Genomic DNA, 21,283 nt, shown 5'->3' with positions numbered 1-21,283 from the left:
CTCCCTTAACATCCATATAACATACAGTATATTCCAGCACTATCCCCAGCCCGGCAGATTACAGCTGTACATTAAGGTGTCTGTCGGTGACATTTCATAATGTACATTCATAAACTTCAGCATGGGCGGGAGGAGGTAAAGTAAATACGCCCTCATTTTATATAGTAGAAGCCCTTACAGCTTGTACATTATTACTTCTGAGAACGTCTGTTCTGCAAGGCCTATCATAGTGTGCGTTGGATCTTTAAAATGCACCGGCTGGTGGCAGCCATTTTGGGCTAAACCAATTTTCCAGACGCTGTAACCTACCAATTCACTAGGAGTTGGTGGGTCGGCCATTTTGTCAGCCGCAGTGATGTTGCTGGGACCTTCCGATTTGTTGGCTGCCCCCCACCACATTGTGACTGTGACTGAAAATTGGCCAGATGAGGTGGTCTCAACTGACAGAGCTGTGCATATAGGATTTACTGACCCTTTGCAGAGTAAAAAAAAATAAATTTATTTAAATAATAATTATTATTATAACCTCAAAAGGTTACATTAAAAGCTTGTTATACAAGTTACAAGACGTAATGTTTTGTACAGAACTCACGGCTGGGGCATAAATAAATCATTACCTATTTATATACCATAACGTTTCAGTCTGTATTTAGTTTTGCTTTCGCTATTTCACAGTTTCTGCATTATGCCACAAGCCACCTCCTCATTTATCTTCTATTTTGACTCAGAGGCATCGAGTTTCCACTGTCAGCTACGTGTATTTCCTGGCAGAGGCTCAGTAGAGCGTACGAGGCAGGTGAGGCCTTTCCTCCACACGTCGCAGGAGGTACAATCACCTGACACTGTTTTCAATATGCAATAATCAGAACTATACTGACCTCATAGCGACATTGCTTCCATCGATAATGATGTGCTTAAGATCTCCTCTTCCGGGCTCGTTCTTTAGTTCGAGGCGGTACGGAGTTTTAATGGCATTAAGAAATATTTGTACTCCTGTTACAGGTGGTTCATGTACTGCTGGCCTTCCACAGAGTGCAGGGAGTGTGGGTTTCACTATATAACCTGAGGTTGTGGATTTGTCAGGGGCCTGCTTTGTAAGATTAACCACCGGAAGAAAGGTCGAAGGTCCAGGGTTTTCGGATATCACGTGTTTACTCTTCAGAGGGGTCGATGTACCTCTTGGTATAAAACTTACATTTTTTGATAAGGCCCTTTCAGCCTCCAGTCTTTGAGACGTCATTCCCTTGCTACCTATGTGATTGGTCATCTTTGAACAAGGCTTTGAAAGAGGTCCATTGTTGGAGTGCGCAAGACCGACATTCGGTTCTATGGTGACCTCCTGCTGTGGTTGAGACTCTGTTTTGTGTACGGGAGGGTCTTTAGTCATTTGATGAACCCTGGTGCTGTTCACTGGTTGGCTCAAGGTAGCACACGCCTTCTTGTTTTCTTTTTCTATTTCCTCGAGTAGCCTCAATGGTTCCTCTGATTGTCCTAGTTCACCAATAACTTTTTCCACCACACCTTGGGAATATCCCATAGTCTTAAAAAAGTTCACCAGAATTTTGTACTCAGTTTCCTGGCTCACAGTGTCTTCATCATCTAGAAGAATGACTGAATCGTCCATGCTGCTGGAATCAGAAAGCAAGTCAATAATCGGAATATGAGACGCATCGGCACATTTGATGACCGGACCATCTACCTGTATACATTCCACCGAGAACTGTTTCTTCGGACATCGGTCCTCGTTCTCAGAGTTTCTTCTTTTTGAAGACGATCTGTCCGGCTGGGAATGCGAAACGCACGAAGCGCTCGGCTTGGTTTCTGGAACACCAGAAAACACGGTGTCCAACTGATCTGTCAGCTCCGTCACAGGGGTCCATCTGCTCTTTCTAGTCTGCTCAGAGTCCTGTTCGTTTTGAGGTTGGTCTTTAGCCCTGGCATTTACCAGGCTTATCTCACGGTCCAGATCATCCTGTACCGACGTACTGTGGTCATTTGACACAAGGCTCAACAACTCCTCCTTTAGGGCACTGGGTAGTAATAATAAATCCATTGTATAATAATCAGCGTGGACTTCCACGAAAAGTTTAAACTTCCGTTTCACCTCTGGTTCCCTCTCCTGGGGTAAACTTTCATTGTTTCGGAAAAGCCGGACAAACTGCTGGATGTGACTCTGAGCCATGACGACCGGTTCTGTTCCTCCTTTAATGCTAAGGATCCCAATTTCCAACACGGTGATGTTGGCGCTAGTGTCCATGATGAGGCGGCTGAGGAATACGTTCTTGGCACCGGCAAAGATGCAATGCATCTCTTTAGGGTACGGTTCCTTTTCCTCCATCTCTGGTTCACAGAGGCCTTTAATGTACTCCTGCAACAGAGAAAGAGGGTCAGAGAGGCACGTTCATCCACAGATAATGACTTAGGTCAAGGTCAGACTTTTGTGAGCAAAGGACTCATGTGCGAGGACTTATCTTGTATTTGTCACCTGTGTAGTGCACGGAATGGGTGCGTGTTATATGCAGTTGGGTCCGTATATATTTGGACACAGACACAAATGTAGCGTTCCCACTAGGCCGTTTTAGCGGGGTGCGGCGTACTGCCCTCCTTCTGGAGGGCAAAAAGCGCCCTGCCCTCACAGCCTGCGGGTGCCGTCTTCATTCGCAGGTCGCAGTGTCCCGCGGGTGGAGAAATGTGCGGTGACCCTGTCACCGCTGCAGAATAGATGCTGGGCACATGCGCCTGGCATCTATTCTCCCTGTCTGCAGCGCTTAGGGGCTGCCCGGCGTGTCCGTAAGTGCCGGGCACGCCCCCAAGAGTGACGAAAGTGGGACTCATCTTATAGACACTCCCCCTTTCAATGGCCACGCCCCCTTCTTGGACGCATGCGCGCCGATGGCGTGCGCGCAAAGGTGCCCTCTCTGGCTCCGTCGCCCTGCCTGCCGCTGGGGCTAGAGTGATCACTACAAATGTCATCATTTTGGCTCTGTACGCCACCGCGACGGATTTGAAATTACACTTTGGAGAATTGAAGTGCAGACTTTCAGCTTTAATTCAAGGGGTTGAACGAAAATATCACATGGTACGTTTAGGAATTGCAACCATTTCTATACACAGTCCCTCTTTTCAGGGGCTCCTATGTAACTGGACGAATGTATTGTTATTATTACCAGTTATGTATATAGCGCACACACATTACTCAGCGCTTTACAGAGAATATTTGGACATTCACATCAGTCCCTGCCCCAGTGGAGCTTACAGTCTATGCGCCCGATTCATCATGGATCACAAGCAGATCGGTCGACAGGGTGTACTGCGTGTGCACCGCCGTGTGCGTGAGTTAGCACTGCGATCTCCTACGCAGATACAAAGTCATCGCAGAGCGAGTGACGTCAGGTCAGCGTTTGGGGGGTGGTGACGGGGGAGTGGTGGGAGAAAAACAAGCGTGCCTGTCCGTTTGAACGCCGTTACTTAAGCGAGCATAAATTAGCCACTGCGATGTCATACGTAGCTTGTGTACTCACTGCGTGCGACGAGGTTAGCAATTTCTGAGTAAGGTCAGACCTGTTGTAATGGTGCGCGAGGGGCCGATGTTACTCGATGTATACGCAGGACTGCAAGGCATTACGGATGTGCGAAATCGGGAGAAGACGTCTCTAGGCTGGCGTGGGCGTCTCTATACTAGCTTTGCGATTGCAGTCATTAGCATATTGTCGCAGCATCCCGACGTGCGTAGTAATAGCAATCAGTAATGCATCAGGCCCAATGTTCCCTACCACATTCTGACAGGGATCGTATGATTTACCGCCGGAAGCATGTCCGGCGGTTCAAATCCCGACGCCGGAAGACCGGCACCAGTGAAGACCCCGACTGCGCAAAAGGTAAGTACTATCTAACCTAACCCCCCTTCCCGCCAACCATAACCCTCCTTTAGGGGTGCATAACAGGGATCGTATGATTTACCGCCAAAAGCTTGTCCGGCGGTTCAAATCCCGACGACGGAAGACCGGCACCAGTGAAGATCCCGACTGCGCAAAAGGTAAGTACTATCTAACCTAACCCCCCTTCCCCCCAACCCTAACCCTCCTTTAGGGGGGCATAACAGGGATCGTATGATTTACCGCCAAAAGCATGTCCGGCGGTTCAAATCCCGACGCCGGAAGACCGGCACCAGTGAAGATCCCGACTGCGCAAAAGGTAAGTACTATCTAACCTAATCCCCCTTCCCCCCAACCCTAACCCTCCTTTAGGGGGGCATAACAGGGATCGTATGGTTTACAGCCAAAAGCATGTCCGGCGGTTCAAATCCCGACGCCGGAAGACCGGCACCAGTGAAGATCCCGACTGCGCTAAAGGTAAGTACTATCTAACCTAAACCCCCCCCCCCAACCCTCCTTTAGGGATGCCTAACCCTAACCTCACCTCCCTAGTGCCTAACCCCCCTCTAGGTACCTAAACCTAACCCCCCCCCCCCCCCCCCTTCCCCGCTGCATACCTTCTGACACACATACACACTAGGGGTCATTTTTGCTGGGTGCCAGATTACCCAGCAGTATATTTTTGGAGTTTTGGGAGAACACCGGAGCGCTGTGAGGCAGTAATGCTAACCATTACACCTTCTGTGCTGCCCATTATCATAATGAATACATTAAAATAATCGTAAATGTAATATAAATTTTTACTACTTTGTTGGGAACCCTTTGCAGCCATGGACATCACCAAATGCTGGGTTTCCTGCTTTCTAATACAGGTTGAGTCTCCCATATCCAAATATTGCAAAATACGGAATATTCCGAAATATGGAATTTTTTAAGCACGATTGAGATAGTGACACCTTTGCTTTCTGATGGTTCAATGTACACAAACTTTAAGGCACAAAATGTAAAATATTGTATAAAATGACATTCAGGCTGTGTTGAAAAGGTGTATACGAAGCTTAATTGCATATTGTGTTTAGATTTGGGTCCCATCCCCCAGAAATCTCATTATGGTACTGTATGCAAATATTCCAAAATCCCATATCCAAGATACTTCTGGCCCCAGCATTTTGGATATGGGAGACTCAACCTGTACTGCAGCTGTCTTCAGTTGTTGCTTGTTCCTGGGTCTTTCTGCCTTTGGTTGTGTCTTCAGCAAGTGAAATGCATAGTGATCGGGATGAGATCATGACTCGGCCATTGCAGAATATTCCTCCTATTTGCACTAATAATCTCCTGGGTTGCGTTTGCAGTATGATTTGGGTCATTGTCCCTCTGTACTGTGTAATGCGCCGGTCAATCAACTTAGCTGAATTTGGCAGAATGTGAGCAGGCAGTATATCCCTATATATAACATCCGGCTGCTTCTGTCATATCATCACTAACACTAGTGACCAGTGCCACTGGGAGCCCTGCATTCCCATGCCATCATAATGCCCCCACCGTGTGTTACACATGATGGGGTATGTTGCCTATAGTCAGCCATTCCCATGCCATCATACTGCCCCCACTGTGTGTTACAGATCAGGAGCCATTCCCATGCCATCATACTGCCCCCACCAAGTGTTACACATGATGGGGTATGCTTCCTATAGTCAGCCATTCCCATGCCATCATACTGCCCCCACCAAGTGTTACACATGATGGGGTATGCTTCCTATAGTCAGCCATTCCCATGCCATCATACTGCCCCCACCGTGTGTTACAGATCAGGAGCCATTCCCATGCCATCATACTGCCCCCACCGTGTGTTACACATGATGGGGTATGCTGCCTATAGTCAGCCATTCCCATGCCATCATACTGCCCCCACCGTGTGTTACACCTGATGGGGTATGCTTCCTATAGTCAGCCATTCCCATGCCATCATACTGTCCCCACCGTGTGTTACACCTGATGGGGTATGCTTCCTATAGTCAGCCATTCCCATGCCATCATACTGCCCCCGCCCCACCATGTGTTACACATGATGGGGTATGCTTCCTATAGTCAGCCATTCCCATACCATCATCCTGTCCCCAACGTGTGTTACACATGATGGGGTATGCTTCCTATAGTCAGCCATTCCCATACCATCATCCTGTCCCCACCGTGTGTTACACATGATGGGGTATGCTTCCTATAGTCAGCCATTCCCATGCCATCATACTGCCCCCACCCCACCGTGTGTTACAGATCAGGAGCCATTCCCAGCCTTCTCCATACTTTGTTCTTCCCATCACTCTGGTACAGGTTGATCTTAGCCCCATCTGTCTATAGAATGCTGTCCCAGTACTGGGCTGGCTTCTTAGATGTTTTCTGGCAAAGTCTAATCTTCCTTTCTATTATAGAGGCTAATGAATGGTTTGCACCTCGGGGGGAACCCTCTGTTATTGTGAAGTCTTCTCTGTATGGTAGACCTGGATAATGATATGCCTAGCTCCCGGAGAAGGCTCTGCACTTGGCTGGATGGTTTTGCAGTGTGAAGTCTTCTCTGTATGGTAGACCTGGATAATGATATGCCTAGCTTCCGGAGAGGGCTCTGCACTTGGCTGGATGGTTTTGCAGTGTGAAGTCTTCTCTGTATGGTAGACCTGGATAATGATATGCCTATCTCCCGGAGAGGGCTCTGTACTTGGCTGGATGGTTTTGCAGTGCGAGGACGGCCGGTGTCACTTGCATCGAGAGCTTCTTTGACTGCATGTTGTGGGTTCACAGCAACAGAATGCAAATGCCACACTTCGCATCAGCCCCAAACGTCTTGCCTGCTTTACTGATAACGCAGTAAAGAAGGAACAGCCCGACCTGTCCATGAGGCAGCTACTGAGTCACTGCCCAATTACTTTTGGTCCCTTGAAAAAGAGGGGGCTACATATTATACAGCTGTAATTCCTAAACCCTTCCTCCAATTTGGATGTGAATACCCTCAAATTAAAGCTGGTAGTCTGCACTTTGAAACCATATTCATTATGTATTGTAACGTAAATATGTTTTAGTAAACAGCTAAAATATAAAAAAAATGGTGTCAGTGTAAAAATATATATGGACCTATGACATAATACAGAACCTTCTGGGCACGCTGCAAGTTGTATGATCAAGTAATGGAAACTAAAGTCCCCACTCTGTGAAATTACATTACTGTGGTACAGGACGACGTGCAAAAATCCCAAACCCCCCCCCCCCCATACATACATTACATCCACAATTTTGTTTTGGTTTTTTTGTATGTATGGGACGGAGGTCCAAAAATTCTCTCTGTGGACCTCTTCCCACCCAGCGCAGGATAGATATGATCTACTATAAAGTGTATCTCAGAAACCTTAATGGAAAGATTGGGGGCTAGACTCCAGCAGAGCTGCCCAGAGTTGGCTTCAGCAGCTAGCCACATATTTCTGCATGTGTGGGAGAAGCATCCAATCTAATCAGCTCATCTCTTAAAGCCCTCTCCACCGATGGCCGTCATTGGTCAGTGTGTATGGACATGGCCAATCACGCCAACTCTGGCTGTGTTCCGGATCGATCGAGGATGAAGCCGTTCAGCTCCACTTGTACAAAATATATATTTTCAAGAAAACAAGATATGAGGGGAATTCAATTAGCTGTGAAGTTTACCCCGCGCATTAGCCCCCAGAGGGTGCCCCGCTGATTGAATGTCCCGTTGTGGCGCTAATTGAATTCCCCCACCCCCCCATAGTGATGCGAGCCAGCCTGTCTTCTACACATGAACACATGGAGATTTCCCATCTCTGGAGATAAAACAGAACTACGACTAAAGGCCGAAATCAATTAGGTGCGATAGGTTCCGTTTTCGCGGCACATAATCACATATGCGATAATGGAATAGTGAGAAACAGGCAAAAAGTTGTTTTTTTTAAATAAAAGAACAAAAAAAAAAAACAAGGAAAATCACTATTTTTGACTAAAAATGTGGGGATTTTTTTCAGAACCCTTTGGACAACCTCTCTCTAATGATAAATTACCCCATAAGTTTTTCGTAATTTGGCGAAAAACCTTCAAATTTTGGGTTAAAAAAAACCAAACACTGAAAATGGGTTTAACGTTTTGGGTCTGGTATTTCGGGGGGGCTATATGGATGTGTCAAGTGTTTTAAACATTGCACATGGTAGCAGCACGCGTGTTTTTAAGGTGTTTTAAAAGTGCGCTTTTAAGACACGAAAAAATACTTGCACCCATTTTAACGTGGAACAGTATTTTCCTGGAAAAAAATTGCTTTCTATCATTGCTTACCATTTTTGTTTTCACATACGCAAATTACCGCCAACCGAAGCAATTTAAGTACCCTAAATACTTTTATTATGTTGAATAATACATTTCTAAATGAATTTCCGATGTGCGTCCGCCATTTCTTTAGGGTACAGACGTAATACCCTGCATATCCTGACTTTTTTACCTATTTTCGCCTGTTTCTTTTTATCGCACCTACCCACTTTCACCTGTTTTCTGGTGAAAACGGGAGGGCGTATGCGAAAATCGGACGATTTCCCGGCTAGTTGAATCCGGCCCTAAAAGGTAAAAAAACAAACCCATAAAAGGAGATGCGGAATCTTATTATTATACCTTAGGATATTTAGAAGGACGGAAAGTGTGTTTTACTACAGAACTATGAATATAAATAGAACTTAAGATGACTGATTGAGCCCTATGTCCTAATTCTGTTGTCAGAGGAATGTGAACGTGCACCTCACAATACAGGTTTAAGCAAATCTTCACTGACTTCCTCCAAGGGAAACCAAAATACATATGAAATAATGAAGTGGCAGGGGCCTGGTCCACATTAACAATGGGCCCAATACAGCTAAAGCCCCAGGCTTTCACATAAAATTAGGCCCATCGTCATGACAGCATGATGGCCGACCACACGGACGGCCATAACTAACATTGTATTTTTAGACTTTTACATGTGTAGAGAAACATTGGGGCTAATAGTGTGGGGGGCGTATACATCCCACACGGCACTGGCCACACCCACACAACACTGGCCACACCCACATGACACTGGCCACACCCTCTCCACTTCCCACAATAGGCCCTTGAACATTTTCAGTCCCAGGCCCCATGTGGCCCGTAATTCCTGACAATGCCTTTGTACTCTGAATGCGGGGAAGGGAATAGACATGGTACCTTGGCTTTGAGCACCGCATCTCTCTTGCCCTTAAGTTGCAGCCAGATGCGGCCTGGGTTTTTCCTCTCTTCTCGGTCCTTGCAGGGGATGTTCTCCAAACACCCCAGCACTGTAAACAGGACCGGGAAGAAAGCCTCCACCTGGGCGCGGCTCTGCTCCAGCATGCTCCTCTGGTCCCCGGGGGCAGTGAACTCGTCCACCAGATCTTTGCAGAGGGTCCCATCTTCTGCCTTGATTTGTACAGGGATGTTAGCCATGCCTTGTGCGCTCTCAGTCTGGGACCCTGGTCATGCTGGACACTGCGGACCTGGGAAGAAGACAGGGAAAAGCATATTATGGATTTAGAATGCTCTAACACGAGTGTGTACCACAAAGACTTTGCATTAATATACAGATTATTATTCGGCTTCTCATTCCCCATTTATAAAACTGGCTACAGATTCCGTGTTATGGGGGGCACAGGGATCCGGTCAGAATTCACAAATGTTAACATGGTTAAAATGTCAACATGTTCATTATGTTGACTTTTAATACGTTGACACCAAAATGTCAACAGTACATTTTTGTGCTATTTATATGCTATATATATTTAGAAGCCAAAATATGCAAAACACTGTACTGCGACATTCTGTTGTCGACATGTTAAAAGTCGCCATTACACACGTCGACATTTCATACATGCACTGATAACGACACAGGAACAGAAATGAAGACTAAGGCAGTTTCCCAAACTCCGCCATTACAGTCCAGGTTTTAAGGATAACCATGCTTGAGCACAGTCAAATTGATGATGGATAGCCTTAAAACCTGGGCTGTAATGGCGGAGTTTAGGAAACCCTGGACTAAGGTGTTTGAACATAAAATGGTATAATCACCCTGATGCCACTAATGGCTATCACATGTGATCAGGGATACAAGATGATCAACAGGATAACAATCAAGCCTGTACAATGTCTGTGCCACTCCAAATAAGGTTACATTAAATAATTTAATTTTTTTTTAAAGTTATTTTGTAAGACGATAAAGGGCTTCTATACACTAAGTCTCGTTACAAATGACAGCAGGGCGCAATAAAAAACAGAAACACCTCTGAATTTGGACTTGCTCTCGCTTTTTGTAATAAACATAAGCGCTAACACTTATTGCATTGCCAGAGCTTACAATCCAAGAGGTAAGTGGTGCCAAAAGCATGACGTACCCCCCCCCCTTCCCCCATCTTTAACATTATGTGTTTCCCCAGAGAGTACAACTAATAATATTTTATCACACAATAAAATGCAAAGCCCTTCTTCTGTCATGGTCATTGCCACATTTAAAAGGCGCCTTCCAATTACTTTCATCTATAGAACGCAGACTCCTGAGGATGCGGTCAATATCCCAACCGCGGGGATTCTGGCGGTCAGAATGCCGGCGCCGGAATCCCAACACCCGTCAGAAACCTGGCGCAGGCATCCCGACCGCTCGAATCCTGCAGGTAAGTAGCGGGGCTAAGGGGAGGTTTAGCGTTAGGGTTGAGCACTGGTAGGTGGGTTAGGTTAGGTTCAGGCACCAGGAAGGGAGGGAAAGAGGTAGGGAGAGGGGTAGGATACCTACCGAAGTGTGTCGGTATCCTAACCCTGTCGGGATGCCGATGCCGGGATTCTGACAGCCGGCTTCCCGTACCCATCCCAGACCCCTGCAATGGTTGCTGTACACATTGCTTTAACGTGTGCTTTTTAGTAATGTCTTATATAATCATTTGTACGGAGCGGTAACACAACTTCAGGTTCCATCATGCTCCATGCATAGAAGACACTTGGGGATATATTTACTAAAGAGCGGATTTTTAAAAGTTGAATTGTTGCCCATAGCAACTAGAATCTAGCTATTATCTTCTAGAAGTAAAATCTGATTGGTTACTATGGGCAACAACTTCACATTTTAGTAAACAACAAGAGATATGGTAAGAACTTACCTTTGTTATCTCTGTTTCTACGAAGTCCATAGGGTCCACAGGGTTGACCTTGGGGTATAGGTTGGGAACCAAATCCGGGCACCACGCAGTTAAAGCTTTTAGCTCCCAGGATGCACTTGGGTCCACTCTCCCTATAACCCCACCCCCAAGCCAGAGGCACCTCAGTTTGTAAGTAGCCAAAGGCCGGAGGAGGAGAGAAAAAGAGAGAGAAAACTGGAACACTCGATAACCATACTCACAGAAATGGGAGACGGAAAACCGGTGACCAGCCACACAGCCCATTCGAAGCCAGGTGCGTCAGGGCGGGCGCCCTGTGGACCCTATGGACTTCGTAGAAACAGAGATAACAAAGGTAAGTTCTTACCATATCTCTTGTTTTCTACTTCAGGGTCCATAGGGGGTCCACAGGGTTGACCTTGGGGATGTCCCAAAGCAGTTCAACCAAGGGAGGGGACGCTCCTGTGCTGAGAGGAGAATCCGCCACCAAAAAGGAAGCATCCGGAGAGGCAAAGGAAACCAATGCCTAGAACCTTAAAAAGGTGTGGACAGAAGACCACGTGGCCATCTAGCAAGGCAAAACAGCCAAGGCGCCACAGCGAGCCACCCACGAGGGTTACATGGCCCGAGAAAAAACAAGCATTAACAACAGAAAGGCCTACCCATGGGTAGGCCCCTGAAGAAGACATACGAGGCCGTCCAGCCAACATTTGGCCATAGGCCGGCCATCCTTTCCTGTTAAAACCAGAAATTTCAGACCACCAATAAGGAGTCCGATTTCCGTCAGGAACCTGAACGGATCACATAAATCCACAGAGGCCGGACCACAGTCAATGAGGCCACACCAGCCGAGAGGACTGGGGACTGAATGGCCTCACCATAAGTTCCAGAATAATATGGAACCTAAAAATCACTAAGAAGAAACACAGGGTGAGAGCAACTCACACCCTGACAAGATGCCCTCCAGAAGAGGGAGCCACATGAGAACGCTCCCAATTCCGACACTCACCTGGGTGATATAAACTCCCTGAGAGAAAGCGAGAAAGCCAAAGCAATAGACCATGTAATGGCTATCACAACCAGCGGTTCCATTAACTTTCCCCGGAGTTAACGAAGAACCACTACTAACTCCCAAGGAGTCCCTAGGGAGGACAAATGGAGGCATAATCCAGAAAACACTCCAAAGGATGAACTGGATACCAGAGCGGAGCAATTCCATATCTTAATCATACTGACAGTGTAGAGATCCGCACTGTCAGGAAGGCCAGGCCGAGGGTGAAACCCAAGCCAGCCGGAAGGAATGCCAGAATATCTGGAAATCCTGGACACCAGAGGATCATATCGACAGGTATAATACCATAAGAATTATGGCTGCCACAGTTTGCGGTAGGTCCCAGCAAAAGCTGATCCATGTGCTCTAATCATTCCAACGATGACAAAGCCAGGGAAGCCGTAAGACCACTGTAGGAACGCAGTCAAAGACAAAAGACCCAGGTCCAAGGCAAACCCCAGGACCCTGAGACAACAGGTCTGGGCAGTGAAGCATCAGGAATGGAGTATCGATGGAGAGACTCCGAAAAACCAAGTACCCCTGACATCTGGGGCAATCAGGAGCCACCAGCAGGAAAGCATCTCCGTCTCGATTGAAACACTTCCCTCGAGGAAGAATGGAGACTGGAGAACACAGGTACGCAAATTGGAAGAACCACTTCACCGACAAAGAGTCACTGAAGGTTGCTTCAGAATCCCCAGAGTTGGACTGTAACACCATAGTGTGATAGAGTCAGAAGGCCATGAGGGTCACCTCAGGAGGACCCCCCCCTGCTCACCAGGAGATGAAACCTCTCTTGGGGAAGAGACTAGTCCCCTGGATGCACGTCGTGACGGCTGAGGACTCCCGCTTCCCAATGGAGAGCACCTGAAATGAACACTGTCGAGATGGTCGGGAGGAGACCCTCAGACAATGTCCGAATGTATGACATACCTGACATTGCCACCCAACGAACAGTATTGCTAAAAAGGAAGCCACTGTTCTGACCCTGTCGGACTGAACTTTTTCAGGTTCACCGGGAAACAAGGGCTATGCCAGAGTGAAGGCCCAAGACAGGCTAAAGTTCCAACAAGTTAATTGACAGGGTGGAATCGACAGACATCCAACTGCACTGAAATGGATGCGAACCAGACACTGTCCTTAGCAAAGAATACCCTGGACGAGATGGCCATAGTCACCCGAAAAGGGACCGACTTGCCTCCGGGGAGAGCATCATCGTTTGAACAGTGATCAGACAGAAAAAACTTGTTCCATCTGGAGATAAGCCAATTATGGAAAGGCCTGGAATGGAACTAAGCCCATTCCACCCTTCCAAAGGCAGACACTGAATAGCGGACCATGCATCCCAGAGTGTAAAGACATATGTCGACTGCGCAGACATCCATGTACTCCTAATGGAAGAGTGGAGATGCCGTCTTACGCCAGAAGAATTCTCAGATTCTGAGAATCCAGCAGGGCTCCTAGGTGAAGAATACCCAGAGAGGGATGCAGGGAGGACTTTTTCCCCATTGATTAAACGTCTGCACCCTGAAGAAGCCACAGTCAACCTGACCCGGCTGTAAAGTACCCCGGTGATCCTGCTAAGAGCAGGAGGCCATCCAGGTACAGGAGCATTGGGATATACTGAACAGAAGAACTGTCAGAAAATCCAAAACGCTGGTAAACCCCTGTGGGGCTGAGAGCAGTCCCAACAGGCAGAGCCCGAAAAATCGTAAGTGCTGTGATACAGCAAACCTCAGTCCATGCTGAGGTAAGGTCTCTGTAAGTACCCGTAGGCACGCGTCCTATATATATAGTGATACCATAAAGTCCCCAGGTTCCAAACATAGTATGATGGAGCATAGGGATTGCCTCCTGAGCCCAGGTAGCTTTAGGAACTGGTTCAGGGAATTGAGACAGAGAATAGGCCAAAGAGGACCATTCAGCCACCGCACCAGAAAGAAAGCAGAACAACCAGTCCCTCGCTGAGAAAGTGGGGATGGCCCAATTAGCTCCGCTTACCGCAACAACTGTATAGCTTTCTGGATTTGTAAGGCCCTGTTCCGAATAAGGGCCTGCGTACCATCACATGGAAATAGGCCGCCTGAGCAAAGAGAGTGCGTACCCTCCTACCCACGTAGCCGCGGCAACTAGACACTAGTACCGGGCAAACTGAGAAATCGCCATCTCCCAGTGGTAGGCCTGTCTCGTCAGGCTGACGATATATCCGTAGGTTCAGAAGCAGGATCGGCTGGCAGTCCAGGCCTGCTCGGAACTGGATATGTCGGCCCTTGTAAAGGCCGACAGTCTATGAAGAAACAGACCTTTAGGCTGACCCAGAGGACAAAAAGACTTAATAGAATGTAGAAGGTGATATCTGCCAACAATTGCGCTACAAAGGCTGCTAAAGGGTAAATCTCCTTGGTGTTATCCTCACCAAAATTACATTAACACAAACAAAAATCCGGAGAATACCACTCTGCGCTCACCCAAGATATAGAATTTACTTATCTTCAATATGAAGTCCTGATCTTGGGACCTCAAATCCTTTTTATAATGGACACTTTATATGATAGGTGTGGGATGTATGTTCCAATGTTGATGAATATGTGGGAACATAAAACATAGAAAACAGTCTAGTGCAGACGTATAAGAATTCACTTGAGTACACAATTCACATATAGGGGTGTATATGATCTACCCCAAATTAATACATATATAGTCCATTCAGGTATATGCTCTCCATATGTCCATATTAAAATGGAAAAAAAGGCACATTTAAAAACCAAAGAGACAAAATTTCCAAAAAAATAAAAGTGTTTTAATTGGATATATCCAAATGAAGGAGTTCCAAATAACTTTAAAAATACAACAATGCTTCACAGCTGAAATATCCACAAAAGGTGAAGATGGCTTCCTACCAGAATACAGTGGTTTTTTGTGCGTATAAGAGTGATCTCACTGCCCGCAGTAATGCACCCAAATCTTCGATGGAAATGGCACCGTCCTCCTCTGGTCTGGTCTGGTCAGGATAGCTGTTCAACACCAATACCGCCAACGCGTTTCGATCAGTACTCTGATCTTCCTCAAGGCTTGGATCCATATGGACATATGGAGAGCATATACCTGAATGGACTATATATGTATTAATTTGGGGTAGATCATATACACCCCTATATGTGAATTATTGTGTACTCAAGTGAATTCTTATACGTCTGCACTAGACTGTTTTCTATGTTTTATGTTCCCACATATTCATCAACATTGGAACATACATCCCACACCTATCATATAAAGTGTCCATTATAAAAAGGATTTGAGGTCCCAAGATCAGGACTTCATATTGAAGATAAGTAAATTCTATATCTTGGGTGAGCGCAGAGTGGTATTCTCCGGATTTTTGTTTGTGTTAAAAAGACTTAATAGTCTGAGGCCCTATAGTGAGCATAGCTGACGGCGGGAAATTTGTACTGCCACTGTCAAGGTCAGGACCCAACAAGATATACCCTATAGATGGTATCTGCACCTCTGCATTCCCTGAGCGCAACCATAGGGTATTACGGAGGATACCGTCGCAGCCGGAACTCTGAAAGTTAGGAGCTGGTATCCAATATAGGCATGTCCACCTATGACAACTGCATATATTACGTGAGCGACCAAATACATTTGAACCCCAGACGTGTTGGAGGGGAAAAAACATTACAAATGCATCAGCTCAGTATGCAATAGTATTAACCAACCATGCTATAGCCATGGTAGGATGGGTAACAACCCCTGAAAGCGAGTATACTGATTTCAGGCAGAGTTACCACCTACGGATCAGAAGAATCCGACCACGCAGGAATGGGATGCGTAGTAACGTCTGTAATCCGACGAGTAACACGCCCATCCACCCCAGGAGGGGCTCATGATGACCCTCAGGGAATTTGGGACAGGAGACCAAACACTGTTGTAATACCTCATATCTGGCAACAGCCAGAGTCCCGCCATGCGATCCACCCGCTAGTCAACAACAGGGACCCAGAAGGCACGTAATACTGAGGGTGTATGATACAGGTGCAGGTCAACATTCACTCTAGCCAGAATGGGCCTGCTACCAGCCCCAAAGCAGGGATAATAATACCTGAAATAGGCTTCCCCCCGTGTAAGAGGGAAAGAGCCCACAACAGTATCCAGTTCCCGGTAGAGCCAAGTGGGAAGTAACCACAGGGCATCAACCACGCCAATTTGCGTTTCATAGAAAAACGACATCCACCCAGGGTGGCTGTTGTGGTAATCCCTGCAAGGGGCATGACAGACTATTGTGGCACCAGGGGGAATTCATATACTCGAAAAACCCCTGTAGGGAGCGGTAGTCTGTGTCACAGGGGATGTGCAAGAAACTGAGATACCCTGAGATGAAAAAGGGCAGTATGGTGAAGTAACCCCAAGTGAGGTACAACAATGGGGCCCGCCCGGCGATCCGCAATTAAGAGGATCCCGAGAAAACAAACCGCCCAAGGGGGTCGTGAAAGGGGCCGGCACCCGATGACGCCACATACAGAACCCTTTATGAGTCAAATCCTCCGCACTAACACCTGCAGCACATGGCTTGCAGGATAGTAAAAATGGGTGCAGTATAACGCTCTATCTCCTGGTCAGACATATCTGACCAAGCCTTGTGATCAAGCAGCGCTATACTGGTCCTGACTGATACTAAAAATTAGCTGCAGGGACCTATTTTCAGCAGTTCCACTCAAAATATGGCAACGTGCAGCACGCAACAGTATGTGACAAACCTCACAAATATTAACAAGTATATAAATGTGAGGTCTCAGAACCACCCCAAGTACAGCTGTATTAGGGCAGATAAGGAAAGGGATAGATATACACTGACAGGTGAGAGAATAAAGTACAGTCAGCACTAGCATAAGTCACATACAATGCAGATATACACATATATACATAAACATGTCATATAATATACTGCACTATTACACTGCATGCAACTTACCCAGATTCAGTGTCTGGGATGGCTACAGCGCTGTGTACACTGACCTGATGGTGAGGTACGCAGGGGGACTGGACCAACTGCCATCTCCAGAGATTTCTGCTGCACCACAAAAAAATGGCCGCTGGAGACCTCAGAAGAAGCGTGGCCCGCGGAGGAAGCAGCTCAGCGATGCCAGACTATAGATACTGAAAGGCGCGCTGAGCTGAGGGGAGGAGCCTCTGTAACAGGGAAGGCTGTCTCCCCTGGCCGGCAATTAACCCCCGGGACGCCGGCTCCCTGCACCGAACACTAAGTCCCTGGTGGTCTAGTGGACACACGGGGTATGGGGGGCCCGCCGCCACTGCCGGCACCTCCGGTCTGTCCCCAGAGACCGGAGGCACAGGACTGCATTTCAAATGCGCGGATCACCGCAAGCGGTGACCCGCGCCTTACCTGCTCCCCGTGGATCCGGCAGCAGTCCTGGGCGCCCGCAGAGTCCGGCTAGTACAGACTCTGGGGTCCCGCTGAGATCCCCAGATCTGTACTGGCGTCTCAGCGCCAGCGGGGTGATGGAGCGGCAGCTTAGACGTCCTATGGACAGTCTGACGCTGCCGCTCTGAAGAATCCAAAGGCAAAATAAAAAACTCTGTCCTTTAGAAAAAATAAAGCTTAGGGGCTGCTAATCAGCTCCCCACTGCACTAAACTGTGACCCGAATCCGGCCGGGCACCAACTTAAACTGAGGTGCCTCTGGCTTGGGGGTGGGGTTATAGGGAGAGTGGACCCAAGTGCATCCTGGGAGCTAAAAGCTTTAACTGCGTGGTGCCCGGATTTGGTTCCCAACCTATACCCCAAGGTCAACCCTGTGGACCCCCTATGGACCCTGAAGTAGAAATACTCCTCGGTCTACAGAGCTACACCAAACCAAACTACACTTCTAAAATCCATGACAGCAGAAAATGAGAACGGGAAGGCGTGAGGGAGGTATGTATCTAGCAAAACGTGCAAGAGGGTGTGTGCCAGCCATAAGCACATAGTTATAAGATAGAAAAGGATTAGTCATGTTATTAATAATTATAATATTTCCCCATGTTCTATAAAATGAGCAAATGACTAAGAGGAATACAGGGAACATGATTAGGGTGACTCAGAGAGGAAGTCTATTTAAAAACTGAATGGTACAAGATCCCCAGCCAGCATCATCTATGTAAGGGGCTCATTATCCTCATGAATTCGGATGTGGTTACTTATAGGCACTTCTTTGATAAAGGACGTTAGAATTTTATCATTGTACAAGTACGTAAAATAAACAGATAAACTTATTTACTTTCATCAAGATATCTATAGCATATTACACAGACAACTAATACTTGCAGTTTCTGTAACCCTATGTACAGTAAAACTTCTTGTTATGTATTAAAGCAAGTATGGTAACATGGCTTGCTTGCCTTTATATATATAAAAAATATATGATTTATAATTATTAATTTGTAGACAATAAAATAATATAAATACATTTTATAAACCAGGAGAAGTGATTTTCACACCCGGTCCTCAACTAACTCCAATACGCCAAATATTCTGTATTTCTTAAATCATGCTGAGGGGAGTAAATCTGCTCTTCAGGGTCAGTAATTATCCCACCTGTTTCCACAGACAGAAATCCTGAAAACATGACCTGTTGGCGGTATTGAGGAACAGACTGTCCCAAAGAATATAAACGTACAATTAGTGTAGATATCTATAGATAGTACATAACTAATGATTTCTCCCATTTTTTAAATGATTAAAATAAATGAGCGGACAGGACACAGAATTTCCAACAAAGGGCTGAAGCACAGAGCAGATTACTGTCATACATATCACAGCACACGTACATAACAGTTTATGGGTAGCAGTGACTGGGGGGCAGCGAGGGGGTGGCCCAGTGTCTGGGTGTAGTGTTAGTGGAGAAAGTAGGTGTCCAGTGTCTGGGTATAGTGGCAGTGATGAGGGGATCCATTGTATGGGTGTAGTAGCAGTGAGAAGTGGGGGGCTCAAGTCTCTGGGTGCAGTGTTTGTGAGGGGGGGGGCAAAAATATGGGTGCTGAGACAGTGAGGTGGGGTCCCCAGTAGGATTGTGCGGGGGTCCCCAGACTGTGCTCGGCTGAGAGGGGGGGGGGGGGGAGGGTCTCCGATGTCTGGCTGCAGCGGCTGAGAGGGGAGGGGGTCCCCGGTCTCTGGCTGCAGCGGCTGAGAGGGGGCGGTCCCCGGTCTCTGGCTGCAGCGGCTGAGAGGGGGCGGTCCCCGGTCTCTGGCTGCAGCGGCTGAGAGGGGGCGGTCCCCGGTCTCTGGCTGCAGCGGCTGAGAGGGGGCGGTCCCCGGTCTCTGGCTGCAGCGGCTGAGAGGGGGCGGTCCCCGGTCTCTGGCTGCAGCGGCTGAGAGGGGGCGGTCCCCGGTCTCTGGCTGCAGCGGCTGAGAGGGGGCGGTCCCCGGTCTCTGGCTGCAGCGGCTGAGAGGGGGCGGTCCCCGGTCTCTGGCTGCAGCGGCTGAGAGGGGGCGGTCCCCGGTCTCTGGCTGCAGCGGCTGAGAGGGGGCGGTCCCCGGTCTCTGGCTGCAGCGGCTGAGAGGGGGCGGTCCCCGGTCTCTGGCTGCAGCGGCTGAGAGGGGGCGGTCCCCGGTCTCTGGCTGCAGCGGCTGAGAGGGGGCGGTCCCCGGTCTCTGGCTGCAGCGGCTGAGAGGGGGCGGTCCCCGGTCTCTGGCTGCAGCGGCTGAGAGGGGGCGGTCCCCGGTCTCTGGCTGCAGCGGCTGAGAGGGGGCGGTCCCCGGTCTCTGGCTGCAGCGGCTGAGAGGGGGGGGTCCCCGGTCTCTGGCTGCAGCGGCTGAGAGGGGGGGGTCCCCGGTCTCTGGCTGCAGCGGCTGAGAGGGGGGGGTCCCCGGTCTCTGGCTGCAGCGGCTGAGAGGGGGGGGTCCCCGGTCTCTGGCTGCAGCGGCTATGAGGGGGGGTCCCCGGTCTCTGGCTGCAGCGGCTATGAGGGGGGGTCCCCGGTCTCTGGCTGCAGCGGCTATGAGGGGGGGTCCCCAGTCTCTGGCTGCAGCGGCTATGAGGGGGGGTCCCCAGTCTCTGGCTGCAGCGGCTATGAGGGGGGGTCCCCAGTCTCTGGCTGCAGCGGCTATGAGGGGGGGTCCCCAGTCTCTGGCTGCAGCGGCTATGAGGGGGGGTCCCCAGTCTCTGGCTGCAGCGGCTATGAGGGGGGGTCCCCAGTCTCTGGCTGCAGCAGCTATGATGGGGGGTCCCCAGTCTCTGGCTGCAGCAGCTATGAGGGGGGGTCCCCAGTCTCTGGCTGCAGCAGCTATGAGGGGGGGTCCCCAGTCTCTGGCTGCAGCAGCTATGAGGGGGGGTCCCCAGTCTCTGGCTGCAGTGACTTTCAGGGGGGTCCGCCAGTCTCTGAGTACAGTGGCTGTGAGAGGGGGTCCCCAGACTCTAGGCGCAGTGAGTGTGTCCCCAATACATGGGGCTGTGAGTGGATCCCCAATATATAGATGCAGTGAGGGGGGGGGGTCCCCAGCACCTGGGTGTAGGAGCGGGGGTCCCCTAGTGTAGAGCCAGTCAAAGTGGTTCCGGTTTCCCCGGGCAGGGCTGTTACTCACGGGGCCATGCAGGGATCGCAGCCGGCTGCCAGGAGCTCCGGTCTCTGATCTGTAAAGAGCTCCAGAAACAGATCAACACCAGACAGTTACTAATCAAACGCTTCCGGGTTCCCAGGCGCCACGGCGCGAGTATAACGCCCCTAAACACTAGAGGTGACAATGTGTCTCCGTTACCGCGGCCATTACTGCGGAGCCCGTAGCGTAGACATCAATGTACCTCGGACTCCGGGCAAATGGCGGACGTCAGAGACCGTTGCAGATCGTAAGTCTGGCTGGAAAGTAACAGGTCACCCATCCTGAGAGTCATTAGTCAGTAAAAGTAAATGGGAATTGCCCATAAAAGCACATGTATGTGTGTCTGTCTCTCATACTTGTCTACGCTCCCGGAACGGCCGGGAGGCTCCTGGAAATGGAGTGGTGCTCCCGGCTACCCGGAAAGGTGGACAAGCCTCCCAGTGGCTGGGGCCGCCTCCCTGTGTACGCCCCCGCAGTGCAAGAATGATATATACAGATGGAAGAGCATAAAACCCCTTCAGGTATTGTACTTGGAAGTGACGTGAGTGAGGGTGGAAGTTTAGGTTTCTGCCCACAGTTAGGTCTAGATT

The 21,283-nt window shown here is 48.7% G+C and overlaps 1 protein-coding gene across 2 annotated transcripts in view; it reads right to left on the bottom strand.

Annotated features, from left to right (window-relative positions):
• The window catches only part of N4BP1 (NEDD4 binding protein 1), a 41,266-nt gene extending 20,436 nt beyond the window's left edge, over positions 1-20,830 (bottom strand). The window contains exons 1-3 of one of the 2 annotated variants that reach the window (XM_088466209.1): positions 20,679-20,830; positions 9,096-9,403; positions 879-2,368 (exon numbers count right to left, since the gene is read on the bottom strand). In XM_088466209.1, coding sequence (XP_088322335.1) covers positions 879-2,368; positions 9,096-9,353 — 1,748 coding nt within the window. In that variant the 5' untranslated portion in view covers positions 9,354-9,403; positions 20,679-20,830. The remainder of the gene's footprint in view (positions 1-878; positions 2,369-9,095; positions 9,404-20,678) is intronic. The other variant, XM_088466208.1, reaches the window with a different exon arrangement.
• Between the last annotated feature and the right edge of the window lie 453 nt (positions 20,831-21,283).

This window comes from Taudactylus pleione, unplaced genomic scaffold, assembly GCF_031769625.1.
Source record: "Taudactylus pleione unplaced genomic scaffold, aTauple2 ptg002645l, whole genome shotgun sequence".
Classification (NCBI taxonomy): domain Eukaryota; kingdom Metazoa; phylum Chordata; class Amphibia; order Anura; family Myobatrachidae; genus Taudactylus; species Taudactylus pleione.
Note: the sequence above shows the minus strand (reverse complement) of the source record. Positions and strands in the feature narration are given on the sequence as shown.